The 16,615-nt window shown below is 41.3% G+C and overlaps 1 protein-coding gene across 8 annotated transcripts in view; it reads right to left on the minus strand.

The window, feature by feature from the left end:
* Meis2 (Meis homeobox 2) overlaps positions 1–16,615 on the minus strand; it is a 228,408-nt gene that overhangs the window by 3,501 nt on the left and 208,292 nt on the right. For 4 of the 8 annotated variants that reach the window (XM_004668193.2, XM_045156332.1, XM_004668195.2 and 1 more), the window contains exons 10-11: positions 1,739–1,797; positions 313–402 (exon numbers count right to left, since the gene is read on the minus strand). In XM_004668193.2, the coding sequence (XP_004668250.1) occupies positions 313–402; positions 1,739–1,797 (149 nt within the window). Of the gene's footprint in view, positions 1–312; positions 424–1,738; positions 1,798–16,615 lie in introns of all 8 variants that reach the window. The other 4 variants (XM_004668192.2, XM_045156331.1, XM_004668194.3 and 1 more) reach the window with 1 other exon arrangement.

Below are 16,615 nucleotides of genomic sequence, written 5' to 3' on the forward strand. Positions count from 1 at the left end.
AATAATTGATGGCAAAAAAAATAGGAGGAAACTCAGATTCCTTTTCACTTAACTGTCTTGTTTTCAAAAGAAAAAAAAAAAAAAGAAAAAGAAAAAGGATGTGTATGGGCAGAGTAAAATGGTAACTGTTGTAAAACCTTTACTTTTTTTTTTTTTTTAATGAGGACGTTTCTCCCCCACCCACGATAAAGGATGCAAGCAGAACAGGCAGCAGGCAAATGTTCAGTCCACCCTGAGAGTGGGGGAGCAGAGTGAATGGAAAAGGCTGGTGGAGAAGGTGCCACTTCCCAGAGATGCCCAGAGCCAACCTACCTGCAGGCCGGATCCCCATGTGTTGCTGACCATCCAACACAAAGCTTCCCATGGGCTGACCCTCTGGGCTATATGCTGCTCCTTGGCTCACTGAAGGATCAAGAAGAAAACCTGGTTGGAGTCATTCGAGGACACAGACGAGAAAGAAGAAAAGACACACCAAACCATCAGCAATTGTTCCCGCTGCAGCAAGGTAACGATACAGCAACAATGTTGTGGGGGCTTCAAACATGGCGCTGTGGCTTTGCAAATTTGCTTTCAGGGATGAGCTAAGAAGTGTGATGAGCTTTCAGAAAGGTCTGGGAGAGCAGGATAATGGGGGACCGGCCTCTGTGGGTTCCTGACCCCTTGATAATGGGGAAAGTTGGAGAACCAAGGGGTATATGATGTACAAATATTACACAGGACATTCATAGGGTTTTGTGAGCCCTCATCACTAAGGGCTTAATGAAATTTGAAATTTGAACACAATAAAGTAAAATAGACTCTCTTGAATATTTGTCTCTTTGGTCACCACAGAGGTATTTTGGTTGTTTTCTATTCTTTTGCAACTGGCCTCCTGGCTAACAGTAATGGTGCTATTGAATAAATTTTGCTAAAGGATGAGTATTGTTCAAAAATTCTTTAATGGAGCCTACAGTTAGAATCTCCATCAAGGTCAACCAACACCCTAGTGAGCGAAACAGTCATCACCACAAGGAAAATCATGTTTTCTTTCTCCCCCCCCCCATAAACCTTTTTTTTTTTTTTTTTTTTCAAAGACCACAAGCCTTGGCAAATGAAGGCAGCACCTCTCTAGGAGGAGTGCCTGGGGATGGCTCTGATAGGGTCGGAAAATAACTATTTTAAAGAAACCAAAAGACACTATGAGGAAACCCCACATGTCTTTTAGTGGGATGGAATGTGAGGTGTTCTAAACCAAGGAAATAATCTTTTAATTAAAAAAAAATACTGCTGGAAGTATAGCATGTCAGACTTTCATAGGATATTACGAATAGTCAACGCAAATGAATGGACACTCTGCCTTGAACTGTGGATGCTCCAGAAGCAGAACCGAACCTTACACCAAGGAGTTGTGGGTAAGAAGCAAATGAGAGTGTGCTAATGACTGCACACAGGCAAGCCAGGGGAATTCCTGAGCTCACATTCAAAGAGACTGCTTGTGGCACTCATGCTTGTGCCCAATTACCAACTCAGAAAGAACATACAAAGCAGTTTCAGTAGTGTCAGGGTGGGAAATCTCCAATTAGCACCAATTAGTGAAGTTGCTTCCTAGAGTGGAATTCTGGGGACTTAAAAAAAAAATTCTCCCAGAATGCCCGGTGGAAGCACTTATTTACCAGGTGATGAGAGCCGACACTTGAAGTAGAACTTGAGGAGAATTCACACCTGTAGGATGTGGATACAGATATGTGTTAGCACTTGCCTGCTCGATTTGACTGGTCAATCATGGGCTGTACTATTCTCCTCCTGGCGTTAATAAACCTGAAACAGAAGAGAGGAACGCAGTCACCAACCTCAGCCTCCTGTATCCTGGGAGCAGCTTTGCATGGATGCTGTGGACAACACAGCATTGACAATTTTGTCCTTCAATGTTCAAACCCCACTGACTGGGTCACCTCCCTCATCACTGCATGGCCAACTCCAAGCCACCTTGCTACTGCCCCTGAGGGGGGGGGGGCACCCGGTTCACCAGGAGAACACTCCTCAGTTCTGCTTGTTGCTCTGCCTCTAAAACAAGTAGGAACCTGACTCAAAGCTCACAGGCTGGAAGATTTTCCCCATTCTCTGGACTCCCTGTCCCAGCAGAGTCAGCTCCCCTTGCAGCTGGCCATCAATGGAGCCTAGTCCCTGGCACTCTCCTTTCACAAGGCATTGTTAGGTCAGCGCAGCCATCAATTAGACTGTCTGAAGTTTTATCACCAACGCAGCAGTAATAAGTGCTGGCCAGAAAGACTTCTGCTCTTCGGCAACTCCTGCAGCTTAAGCCTGTAAAGTTAGGGGTCATTCAGAGGTCAGTGCCAGCTGGGGGCGGCCCCTGCAGCCAAAGCTGGGACACCCAGGGCAGCAGATAAGGTAACTGTCAACCATAAACCCAGCCACCTTTCAACCTACTGGAAGGCCAGAGCCTCAGGTACACATGGTTGATATTAGAGCCGCAGCAACCTTCTCAAATCAGGTGGCGGCTGAAGCGGGACTGAAAAGGAGAAGCAGTTATTTGGTCTCAGAAACCTGGATCTAATTTTGTTGAAAATCCAAAAACAAGTACCTACTTCATGTTACTTTAATGTTTAATAATGCCCATCAAATATTCATGTACAAACAGAGTAAGATGATAAGAAATCTCCTTTATTTCTCCAAATTTAATAAAAACAAAACAATTTTCTACCATTTGCAAGTTACCTCTGGTCCCTGTGCTGTTAATGATGTGTCCGCCACACTTGTGGACTTAGGTGAAGGGATTCACTGGGCTTGCATCTCAGTGGGGGGAGGGTTGTGCTCCAGGGAGCTTACAGCTAGCTGTTTCTTTAACACATGCCTATTGATAAGATTTTGGGGTATCATTTCTACTTTTGAGTCTGAAGTACAGGAGGACATAATGATTAGTGCATCGACACAAGGCTACAGGTAGGAACTGGAACCAGCCAGAAATCTCCAGTGCAGCAGCTGTACGTTTTTTAGGAAGTTGAAGTCACTGGGAAGAGGTCAGTCCTCACAGGCCTCCCGCCCATGGGCACTCTGCTGGGAATACAATCAGGCTGAGGAATAATAGTCACAAGCAAACCAAAGGACTCCTTTGCATATGGCCTGCCAGTATGTTTGCAAAACAATCAACTTCTTCATTACTTAAGAAAAAGGATGTCTCAGTTGTCAGAAATGTCCTGCCCCCTCGGCCTGGGGGAGAAGTGACAGTCAGTAGAGATGGAAACAAAATGAGAAGAAAAAATGGTGTATTTATTCCCTCCTGTCACCTGAAGGGCTGCTGAGGAATATCTGAATGGGTCACAAAGACTTCTAGAAGTAACCCTCAAAGCTGAAAAAGGGCTCCATTATCTCTGCATTCCCCACTGCTGTGACTGTGACCACGGAGGCCTGACCTTGAATTTCCACCCCAGGAACTCTTTTTATGGGCTCAGGTTAAGACCAACAGAAGATGCTCAGGGTTCTCTCTCTCCCTTTCTCAATCTCTCTCTCTCTTTCTCTTCCTTGAAGTTTCTGATGCAGAACACACATGGCCAGGCAGCTCCTCTTTTAATGTGCTACTAATCCTGTGGTGTGGTGGCTTTTTTATTGTACACCAACCCTTTAGGTAAAACGAATTGCTGTTTTTTCCCCTTTTGAGTTTTACTCATTTACTCCTTTATTATTTACATCTGGAGTTTGTTCCCTTATTTATGCCTTTCTCTCCCATTCCCCCCACACTCCGGGACTCACAGAGCTGCAATGCATCATGGTTCTTAGTTCTCAGCAGGAGAACTCTACACTGTCTTCAAACAAGTAATTACTGGGAAGGTTAGAGGGTCACGCAAAGGTCATTTCTTTGGATACTCATCAGAATGTTTACATTAGTAAAAAACGGGGTCCTCTCAAAAGGTTGTTCAATGGGGGCCACACAGAACATTTAAAGAAAGCATTCTGTGGGCTAGCAGGTCTTTATAGAAGTGCTGAACTTGGAAATGCCACTCTAGTATTGCGTTTGCCACTAGTTACCATGGCATGGACTTGGGTGCTCGCGAGCAGCTGTGGCAATGGCCTTTCTCTGCCCACTTTTCCTTAGAAGGTTTGCCCTGGAGCCTCTGACAAAGTCATAGAGATTTTGCTTTCTTCAGATGGACTTCAATGCGCCTCCCTGTATTTTTGTTCTCAAACAATATTTTTCATCCATCATGATTTTTCTTGCCAGATTCATAATTCCAGCACATTCTTTCAAATCACACAGAGCTTTAAAAACATATGGGCCCCAATTTTGTTTCAGAAGTCTCTTTATATATAACTCCTGCCAATGGTCAACTGCCCTAATCCTGGTATGTTTTATTAACAGTGTAGATGTTATTGTTAAAATTAATAATGAGGTCACTGTAAGAAAATTTGCATCTTAAAAAATGAAATTACAAGCCGGGTATGGTGGCACATGTCTTTAATCCCAGCACTCCAGAGGCAGAGGTAGGAGGAGTGCCGTGAGTTCGAGGCCATCTTGAGACTACATAGTGAATTCCAGGTCAGCATGGGCTAGAGTGAGACCTTGCCTAGAAAAACCAAAAATATGTAAACAAATAAATAAAAGCCAGGTGTTGTGGCACACACCTTTAATCCCAGCACTTGGGAGGCAGAGGTAGGAGGATCCATCGCTGTGAGTTCCAGGCCACCCTGAGACTACATAGTGAATTTCAGGTCAAAATACAAAACAAAACAAAAAGTTACAATGTTGTGCTTTCTCCATACTGTTGACCTACAGACTGAACCTTGGAAAATACACCAATAAATATAAAATAGCAATTTAAATTACAGATTAAAATAAGTCTAATTAGGAATGATTTTTTTTTAATATCCTTCAAAAGAAGGTTCCATATATAGCCTTTCCCTAAAATGACTTAACATGAATTCATTCCACTTTTCTCTAATCTATATTTTAAGGTTGACCTTTTCCTTTAAGCAGATAGTAAACAAAATATCTGGTATTGGTTACTCTTAAAAACTGAAGACTAAGTTGAAAACCAACTAACTCATTTTTAATCTTGCAAGGTTTGAGCTCCATTCATATGGAAAAATGCAACTTGCTGGTTCAGAGACAAAGGACTTGTCTCAGAAAGGCTCAAAAGGTTTCTTGGATATTAAGTGGGTCTTACAAAATAACATTTTGATGAGTTAAGTGTAAATGAATCAGACACATATGGATTAAGTTATCCTTGCATTTCACACGGGTTTAAAAAATGAGGGGGAAAGAGGGTCTTGGCAAAAAACATTTTGGACTTTGCCAAACCCAAAACATTTGAAAAATTGCTGAAGACATCCAACTAACCAAAATGTAGCAAGCTGCACCCAACTTTAATGAAAACCCCCACAAGTTATTTCCAATCCAAAGGTTTTTCATCTGTATCTGATATTGAAAAAAATACTTCTCTACGTTTTAATGTCATCCCAGAATGATTTCTGAAGTTTCAGACACATAATATACCTCTCTACTATTATAATCAAATTAACCCTAAGTTATAAAGTCTTCTTTGATATTAAACAGTTCTTTAAAACATTCTGAGTTTTGTACAACTTGCCTGGAAAATATGCTAATAAGACTAGTGCCTTATCCAGATTTCCCTCAGAAAAAACTTCATTAGCCTCATTGTGACTTTTTTTTTAAGGGCTACAGATAATTCCATTAGTGACTCCTGAGGGAAGTTGTTCCCTAAAGTGTACTAGTCCATTGATTTGTATTGAGCACAAGTTAGTACCCAGGTTCACACAAAAGCTCAGGAGAGTATCTACTAAGACCATTTACTTCTCTAAATAGAAAATGCTTTGGTATGTCTGATCCTTAAAAATTATATACTAAGACTGGTAGCTTAAAAATAACTTAATTATAGAAATAAATTCAATCACTTTCCTAGAATTATAAGGCCTTCCTAAGTCAACTCAGAAATAAAAAGGCAAGAGATTAAAGGAAATATGCTTTAGCTACTGGAATCTCAGCTGACTTGCTGGAGAGGCCTCCTGAAGACCTCCCTCCACCACCCAAGGACAAGCCAAGTTTTTCAGCATTGCCTGGTTCTCTGCAACTGAAATATGACCACTGAATTTTCTTATAAAGACTTTTCACTCCCAAGCATAGTTGAGGTTGATAGGAGGAGACTCAGGTGTCATTCTTGATTGCTGGTTGGTTCGCCCCTCCCTTTTAAATGGCTGATAAATCCCTTCTTTCTGGTTCACTGACTTCAGGCCACACCTGCTCTCCCTTCTTTTCAGCAGCATTCCTCCTGTTAGAAAGAGCAGGTCTCCCTGAAGTCACCTGGACCACTGCCAGCCCCCAATACTCTGAGGAAGGACTGAGAACGGCTGGATTAGAAGCTCTTGTGTGGAGTGGTTTCATCAAGCAGGGTGCTGAACAACTGCCGCGGGATCAGACCAGTTTGGAATAGGTGTCACAGGTAGCTGAGTGACAGTGAACCAGTTAAACATGGAAAGGCTCCGGCTTCTCACTGTGCATGGCCTTGAGACTTTCAGCTAGTGGGTTTACCCACAGATCCTACTTCTGGTTGGCATTTCAAACAATGAGGCATCAATGCTAGCAAGTCAGTTACCAAGTATCATTATTTTTCTTTTTTTAAAAAAAATATTTTTATTTGTTTATTTGAGAAAGAAAGAGAGAGAATGGGTGCACCTGGGCCTCCAGCCACTGTAAACGAACTCCAGATGCATGTGTCACATGTGCATCTGGCTTACATGGGTCCTAGGGAATCGAACCTGAGTCCGTAGGCTTCTCAGACAGACGCCTTAACCAGTAAGCCATCTCTCTAACCCAATTTTTTCTTAATTTGAAAAAAAAAAAAAAACAACTGTCCTTTTCTGTGCCATGGTAGTGAATAAATAGATTTTTGTTCATAACATTAAAAAAACCAGTCAAATCAGTGAGGTAGGCAAGGTCAATACTGTTGGACATGCACTTGGACACATGAATGATTGAGGCACCTTGCAAATATAAGTTTGTCACTGGTGTCCAGACACTGGATCTTCTCTCACAAACAACCATGGGCAAAATCAGATGACAGAAGAAGATTCACACATAACTTCAGAAGAGAAGACAATCACAGATCCTAACGAATTTCCCTGAGCTACAGCTTCATTTATAATTGGACAGAATATTATATTTGCCTATACCTGTAAAAATATATGAAATAGATGTACATAAGTTTATGACATGAAAACAGACATTATTGTGGAAGCACAAACAGTTTGTTGCTTTATGAATATGCCTTGAGAGAGAGTGTTCCTGCTGACAGGAGAAGCCCTGGGCAATGTTATCAATAGCTGATGCTTATCATTGATGACTTTCCACTGTGTGCCTTCAGTGTCCACACTTTTATCTAAGTCTTACTTAAAGTTACAAAGACTTAGGTACTATCTTACTTTGAGCACAAGCTATTGTCCCATATTCCAGACTTTTGCCTAGAAAGTTGGTGGGCTTGTGTTCCCTTGCCCTGTACTTGCTGTGTGACTTGGGGCAACACTACTCAAAACCTTCCTCAGGTTCAGCTTGTTTCCCATCTACAATTTGTGAAAATAACTAAGCTAGGATTGTTTGCAATATTGAGGGAGATATTGGGTGAAAGAATCTTGGCACACACCTGGCTTCTAGTAAGGACTCCTTAAATGTTAGCTTTAAGTCAAAATGCACATAATGAGTGCTCCTACAAAAATCTCTTCTCTTACAGATAATAAGTAAGAATAGATAAGCGACTATGGAAAATATCCACACTGAATCGATAGCGGGATAATAGTAGATTTTGCTCCTATAAGTGGGTCAACATGGCAGGGGTCTTTCTGGAGGTCAGAGCTCAAGGCAAGTATGTGATGCCATGCAGGGCACTTTAGGTGCCTGCCGGAAGGTGGTGTGGGTAGCACTGAGCTAGTTTGTTATCAAATGCCCTTAGTGGCTTTCTAGATCTTCCCACTCTGTGTTTCCCAAACCACTGGCTCCTATATCATCCCCAGTTTGTCAGAAATGCAGGAACATAATCTTCCCCAGGTTTACACCACAGTACTTGAATCTGCATTTGAAAAGCACCCCCCCCCCAAGGTGATCTTGCACATTTAAGCTTGGCAGCCTAGCTATAGATCAAACCCCAAATTTTTGTACTCTAAGAATTGAAAGTTGCAAAGAAGTTTTCACTGTGACTCTTAGTTGCAAAAATGTACACACTATTCTTTTTGGGTATCTCAGATCTAAACAGTGTTAATCACTTGCCTTGGGTAACAAACAATTTCTAAGCATTTAATGCATTTTCCTCCATTTGTATCCCCTAAAGGAGAAGCTGGGCCAATAAGATGTTTTTGTAGATGCTGTCATCAGAGGGTGTCAGGAATGGAGTGATAAGGGTGGTAACATTTTTGCTCTTTTCTATATGACTGTACTGTTTAAGCTTCAATAGTGAATATGATGTTTTGTAACTGAAAGAACTATTAAAGGTCAATTGCCATTTTGTTTTAAATAAAAGTATTTAGAGAAATCTTTCTTACATTTCTTTTTAAAAAATATTTGGGGCTGTGGACATGGCTTAGGGGTCCAGGCACTTGTCTGCAAAGCTTAAGGAGCAAGGTTCAATTCCCCAGATACACAAGATAGCATATGCATCTGGAGTTCCTTTGCAGTGGCTAAAGGCCCTGGCATGCCCATTCTTTCTCTCTGTATCTCTCGCTGTCTCTTTCTCTCTTTCAAATAAATAAATAAATAAATTTAAAAATATTTATTTAGCTAGGCATGGTGGCACTTGCCTTTAATCACAACACTTGAGAGGCAGAGGTAGGAGGACTTCTGTGAGTTGGAGGCCAGTCTGGGACTACAGAGTGACTTTCATGTCAGCCTGGGATAGAGTGAGACCCTACCTCAAAAAATTATTTATTTATTTATTTGCACATGTGTATGAATGACTGTGAGTGTGCATGCTAAGGTCTCTTGACACTGCTGCAAATGAACTCCAGATGCCACTTTGGGAATCAAACTCAGGCAATTGACATTGTAAGCAAGTTCCTTTGACTGTTGAGCCATTTTCCCAGCCTTTTTCTATTTTTTTCTAAATATTTTATTTTTATTTATCTATTTGAGAGAGAGAGAAAGAGAGAGAGAGAGGGAGAGAGAATGGGAACACCAGTGCCTCTAGCCACTGCAAATGAACACCAGACGCATGCGCCACCTTGTGCATCTGGTTTACATGGGTACTGCAGAATTGAACCGGGATCCTTTGGCTTTGCAGGCCAATGCCTTAACCACTAAGCCATCTCTCCAGCCCTTCCTTTAGTTCTTTATTTAAATAAATGTTGTATTTATTTATTTGAGAGAGATACAGAAACAGACAGAGAGAGAATGGACTCTCCAGGGTGGCTAGCCACTGCAAACAAACTCCAGAAGCACGTGCCACATTGTGCATTTGGCTTTACATGGGTATCAAACCTGAACCCCTTGGTTTTGCTGGCAAATGCCTTAACTGCCAAGTCACTCTCCAGTCCTCTTTCTTCCCTCCTTCCTTCCTTCTTTCCTTCCTTCCTTCTTTTCTTTTCTTTTTCTTCATCTTCTTTTTTCTTATTTTTAATAACGAACAGCAATCAACACAATTCCATGAGTGTAATCACACCCGGTGTTGTGTAACAAACATCCCAGCAGTTTATGATTTGCAACACAGTTACTCTTACAGAGTGCTATCGGATTATTCATATGTGCCTATTCATCACATGCTATAAAAGTGATCTTCCAAAGCTGCTTTAAAGCAAGGGAGGAGAAAACACTCAGACTTCTTTAGCTATTCACATTTAGGACCTATCCTCTTAAAGATAAAATACTAAGTCAGTAGATGCAGGCTGCAGTGTCTTACCTCATCCTGTTTATGATTTATCACAGATGGGAATCAACTAGACAGTGATTTACTTTGGAAGTTTTACTACTGACATTAACATTCCAGCTTTGGATACCTGCGCACCTTACTGTGGTTCTGAACACTACTTTGTGCAGACATGGAAGATTGATCTGTAACTACTCAACTCTACCGGTGTACAAGGAAGGAGTGCACATTTTCCACACAGCCAGTTCCCGGTTCCTGTTCATCCCTCTGAACGCCACAGCCTGGCTGGGCTTTGAAACCCGACCAGCCCCTGGATAATCAGTTACATACATTCTTAGCCAGTGCTCATTATGTTCCAAGCATGTGCTAATACACTCTAAGAGGACAAGATCCCAACAAATCTAGTAATTTTTTTTAGTTTTCATGATCGTCTTTGATTGAAGCATTAATTCTGGATCCAACTTCTCAATGGAAGCCACTTAAGAATTAACTTGCCAAAAAAACTCAACCCAAAACACACAAAAAAATGCACCAAGCTGCTTAGCAATTATGTATTAGAGATGTTTAAGGAGACAAGGTGCACACATATGCCTTGTGCTATGGATACGTCTCTGATTAGCTTGTCATCTGCTTCGAAGACGATATGGGCTGATTCTCCCATACAGTCAAGCGGGCCAGCTGTTAGCTGCCTGTCAAGCCCTCAAGTGGACAAGTAGTCCAGGAGCAAAAATGTCACTCCTTTGATCTGGCAAGGAGCAGCTGCTGATTTATAGAGTAGGACTTTGTTCTTCCGTTCTATTTTACTTTCTTTCCTAAGGCAGAACCACAAAATCCAGGAGAAAAAAAAAAGTGCCGTACCCAGCAACATCAACAAGCTCTGACAACTGCAACAGGGTTTTTCTTGGCCCTGACACAGCTCTCAGGCATCTCCTTTGACGCTCACCTTTCCCCTCCCCTCCCCCTCCCCCTTTTTCGCAGTGTGGTAGTTATTGTTTAATTCAGCTTCTGTAAATGGAATGGACTGTGGCCAGCAAGCCTGGGGCGTAAACACACCTGTATGAAAGAAGCCTTATTGCAGCAACCATCTACAAGCAAGCTCACATGAACCCCACGTTCCTCAGTTCAGAAGGAATGCTCCATTTTTCCTGACAGAAAATTTTACCCAAAGTGAGTTTCTATTTTTGGTGCCACTAACCTGTGATGACCACATTTGAACTCTCCCATGGCATTACACTTTTTCAATCAAAGAGAAAAAAGGGTTAGCTGCTTTTTTTTTTTTTTTTAAATCTGAGAGCAAACAGATTCATCAAAAATGTTTATCCACTGTCTATAATATCAATCACTAAGAAGCTGAGTTAACATCCAGAAAGGCTTAGCAAATGCAATATCAGAGATTTCATTACCACTGATTTATACAGTCATGGGCCTCTCAGAACAACCTGTAAAAGAAAAAAGCTCACCAACATACCTGCATAAGCATGTGCATGGTCTTGCTAGGAATTAAACTGGTTGCTAATGTCTGGTCCTGTTTTCAGTGGGTAATGCCAGGTCTGAGATGTCCATCAACTAAGTGCACATGGCACGGTGCCACCTTGAGACATCATTGTGAAGCTTACAGTCATAGGGTTATGAAACATCAGTGACTGCATGTGTGTGTGTGTGTGTGTATGCATGCATATGTATGTGTATTTGTGAGCATGTGTGTGTGCTACTAAGCTTTTCCAGTGACAAACTCATTAACACCTGGCTGCCTTTCCACTGATGTTCCTGAAGAAGGGTGAGGAAAAAACCACAAGTCTACTCGACTCAATTTTAGCATATTTATACATAATTCGGAAGCTGGAATACTAGACATGAAGACCCAAAACCAATCACTAAAAACTTGCTTTCGACCACACATCCTCATATTCCCTCTTTTTCTCTCATTACTGAGTTCTAGAGGGAGTGGAGGTTTTTCTCAGCTTTATTTCTGCCTTGATTCTACACTATTGCCCTTCGGCCAGTCAACGTACAAGGCTCCGACACCTACTTTCCCCATGATTTGAGAACCAGATTAGTAGATGCCAGTGCGACTGGCTGAGTGACTAGGAAGCCGGGAACAAAACAGACCTTTCATTATACTTGCTCATCCTTTTCCAACCCTGAAAATCTTGGAATGAATTATTTTAAGGGTCGTAATCATCTGTATATGTGTCAAAATTGATTAATCTTCTAATTCTATAGTTAGCTTAAGTCAAGTTTATGAGAGAATGGAAGCCAGAAATATATAGTGAAATTATGTAATCATACTAACTCTATAGATGGACAATCCATAGAAACAGATCTACACATTTGAAAATACAAATTTTCAAATTTTGAGAGTTTCTCATTTTTTTTAAAGTTATTTATTTATTTATTTGAGAGCGACAGACACAGAGAGAAAGACAGACAGAGGGAGAGAGAGAGAATGGGCGCGCCAGGGCTTCCAGCCTCTGCAAATGAACTCCAGATGCGTGCACCCCCTTGTGCATCTGGCTAACGTGGGACCTGGGGAACTGAGCCTCGAACCGGGGTCCTTAGGCTTCACAGGCAAGCGCTTAACCGCTAAGCCATCTCTCCAGCCCGAGAGTTTCTCATTTTGATAATTTTATTCCTCATATCCACAAAACATTTGTTATGTTATGGTACACAGTTAATGAGAATTGGAAACTGATTTCTTAAATTCCTATTTGTTGTGGTAGGGTGAGGCAAACGTGGTTTCCCACACATTACCTTTGAGTTGGCAGTGGAATTTTGGGACTGAAAAAATAGTAGGTCACTCAAGACAAGGACAGAAGAAGAGTGAAAAGCTAGCATTTAGTGGCATGGCTCCCAAACCCTCTCATCTCTTCATCTTTCTCTAGTGGAATATTCCAGAACTACAGTAGCAACCTCCAAAACATTACTGCCTCTTCATATATCCTCTAGGTATAAAAGTCCTTCATCTAAGCATGGCTGGCAGAACTTACTGTAAATAAATCCCCCAAGGCAATGGCCTTATTTCTAGGAAATATAGTTTGCTCATTTTTAGCTCTGAGATAATTTGGGGGACTAGATTTAGAAGCTGATGACAATTACATACATGTCACCCTGTGTGTTGTGACACAACTTGTGTTGCCTTCCAAAATTAGCAAGAGTAATTTTAGTAATGACATTCATCAGAGTTTTTAAGATGGGTTATAGGAGGTATGGTATGTACACACTATTGATTGTGTTTTTAAGCAATAGCACACGATCATCAAGGACAGGTTTTCTCTAGGTGGTGACAACTAATTTAGAAAAGAATTGATGGGGCAAAGTGTTACATTTAAAAGAGACTCCATTAAGTGTGATGGCTTCCAAATTGTGTCCTTCTTTCAAACCATATTTTTCTTTTTAAATGGGCTTTTAAGGTGAAAAATATAGCACTTCACCCAAAATGGTGTGGAAACAAATGGTTCACAAGTTCCTATTCTTCAACTCAGGCCAAACCATCCCAGCACTAGCAATCTAAAGCCACTTGGAGGGAGGGTGCTATGCATGTGAATGTCCTGGCCCCTTTCATTTGTTGTGTGTGTTGGGGGGGGGGACCCTGCTTCTGAAGCAGCAGGGGATATTTCAGGAGATTGGCATGCCAGGAGTATTTGGATGGACCAGGCTCTTATCTTCCTTTCACTTCTCCTGCTGGCTTGAAAGAAAAGATGTGGCTGAGGACGCACAGGAAAGGTGGCGGCATTCTGGGGGCCCTTTATCAATACTGCTGCTTTCTTTAAATTGTAGCTTGGTCTGTTGTTTGAGAGGCTGAGATTTTAGCACTTTTAAAGGGAACCATAAGTGAGAAATCTCCTAGGTGTTAAACTTTTGAGTGGCTCTATCCCAAAATACGAAAAAAAAAAAAGATTAAAACACAGAGAGTCAAGTAATATTATAAAAGTTTCAGCAAATAAAGCATCATATGTATGTATGTCTGTATGTATACATGCATGCATACATGTTATTTATATCCATTCTATTTAAACAAATGCCATGTAACTAGTTTATTCTGGCATCTAGTAAAGGTTTAATGGGGGGGGCAGGGATCAAAGATTTAAAGTCACATTAAATAAAATATAATTGTAGGAGCCATATATCTAGCAATAATCTTTTAAAAGTATTATAAATATTCTTTGCCAGGATGTAAAAAAGTCTATTCATATGCATATGGATTAATGTCCTCACAATTATAGTATTCAAACATCAAAGACCAAATTCTAAGTGAAATTTCCCAACTGTCTTCTAAAAAGCAAACTCAGCATCTTTTACCTGGATTTGACATCCAGGTAACTCTCAGTGTCTTCTCTAGAGACATTACATGCAGTCTTTCCAATGTGGGTATTATTAGCCACAAAAATTTTAATATCATCCCGTAATCATAAAAGACATAAAATATATTTTTATAAACCACAAGAGACCTGGAAAACTAGCAGTTATGCCACATCTGCTTTAATCCTTAAATATTTTTGCTATGGAGGGTTACTTGGCAAAAGCCCCTGCCCACCCCTCGTAGAGAGGAAGGAAGGCATGGACCTTAGATTCTGCATTGCACGTGAGGGTGCTGATGCAAGTACAGCATTGCAGTCAGAAAGAATTTGGAGGGCAATTTAGATTTCATTCGTCCTAACAAAATTTCCTAGTATAGATTGACTTAGCTCTTAGAAACTTAAATTATGGTGTTTGAATTGGCTTCATTTTTACAGGATATGTAAGTAACCTTAACCTCTATTAAAAATAATTTAACGGGGGGGGGGGTGACTGGGGAAATGGCTTAGTGGTTATGGCATTTGCCTGTGAAGCCTAAGGACCTGGGCTCAATTCCCTAGGACCCATATAAGCCAGATGCACAGGGGGCGCCTGTGTCTGGAGTTCGTATGCAGTGGCCAGAGGCCCTGGAGTGCCCATTCCCTCTTTTTCTCTATCTGTCTTTTTCTCTCTCATAAATAAATAAATATAATATTTAAAAAATAATTTCAGGGGTCTGAGGAGATGGCTTAGCAGTTAAGGCACTTGCCTGCAGTGCCTAAGGACCTGGGTTCAATTTCCCAGTATGCACATAAAGCCATAAAAATAATTTAACTTGGCCAGAGGAGATGGCTCGGTGGTTAAAGATACTTTCTTGCAGAGCCTGATGATCTGGATTTGACTCCCCAGTACCCGTGTAAAGCCAGATGCACAAAGTAGTGTAAGCATCTGGAGTTTGTTTGCAGTGGCAAGAGGCCCTGGTACACTCCTTCTCTGTGTTTCTTTCACCCTCTGCAAATAAATAAAATATAAAAAATAAATACAAAATAATTTAATTTAATATTGTAATTGGTTTAATTATCAGGGTTCTTTGTGTGGGGGGGCGAGTCAGGTGATGTCCAAATATACCAATGGACACAAATCATAGGTTTATGTAGCTACTATGTTAACTGTCTAGGACCACACTGTTCCTTCTGCACAGGAGTATTTCTCTCATGGCCATCTGGTCCCCAGGCTCTTCAAAATTCTTACAGAGCACATCTCTTTGAGGTAACTTCCCTGTTTAACCTGGTTAAGAAGCATTGCCTCAGCCAGTAGCAGCACAGCTAATCTGCTCATCATAGGATTTATTCAAATACTACAACCGTCATTTACATGTTCAGGTTTCGGGTTTTTCACTAATAGAGAACAGATTTAAATTTTTGATTACTGACAATGTCTCAGGCATATAGACCACCCTCAACAAGATGTTTGGTGAATGCTTAACTGAACTGTGGATGGAAACAGGGTTCCTTCCACTAGGAAATACTTTAAAATTGTGAATAGAACAGCAGTTAGGGAGTCTCTTGACCTCCTTTTGCAGGAGGTGTAGCTGAATTGCTCGTGAAATGATTGCCCCAGAGTGGGGCAGAGCTAAAATGGAGAAATAATTCTGGCCTAGTGAACTTCCAACTGGGAAAGAAATGAGGACTGGAAGCCTAGTAGAAGGACTGCTACCGGGAAAGCAGACCAGCCAGGCAAATCTGGGGTGCAGGTGAGGGAGGAGGATTTGGCCTGGAAGCAATGGGGCCTCTGACTCTTCCAGGTTGGGGAGTTCTACACACGGCATAGGACATGACCACAGCGTGGGAATGACATGCTGAAATGGAGGACGGGTTGAACACTGGGATCATGAAGGTAATACAAGGGGGTGTAAGCTGGGAGAAGGGCAGAGAACAAAGTAGGAAGATTTATGATGGAGAAATTTTATTTCCTTTATTTTTGTTTATTTATTTGAGAAACAGAAAGTGGGGGAGGAGAGAGAGAGAGACAGAATGAGCATGCTAGGGCCTCCAGCTGCTGCAAATGAATTCCACCTTGTGCATCTGGCTTACATGTGTCCTAGAGAATCAAACCTGGGTCCTTTAGCTTCACAGACAAGTGCCTTAACCACTAAGCCATCTCTCCAGCACTTAAAAATATTTTTATTTATTTATTTGGAGCAGAGAAGAGAGAGAGGGGGGGGGGAGAGGGAGAGAGAGATGTGCAGGCCAAGGCTCTTGCCACTGCAAGCAAACTCCAGATGCATGTGCTACTTTGTGCATCTGGTTTTATATGGGTACTGGGAAATTGACCTAGGACTGACAAACTTTGTAAGCATGTACCTTTAGTACCTTTAACCTATGAGCCATCTCTCCATTCCAGAAATTTTCTTAAAATATTATTTTCTCATTATACTTATTGTAAGGTTGGCCCTCAAATGTGCTCAGAGGTACATAAGTGGC

This window comes from Jaculus jaculus, chromosome 8 (assembly GCF_020740685.1).
Source record: "Jaculus jaculus isolate mJacJac1 chromosome 8, mJacJac1.mat.Y.cur, whole genome shotgun sequence".
In the NCBI taxonomy this organism is placed as follows: domain Eukaryota; kingdom Metazoa; phylum Chordata; class Mammalia; order Rodentia; family Dipodidae; genus Jaculus; species Jaculus jaculus.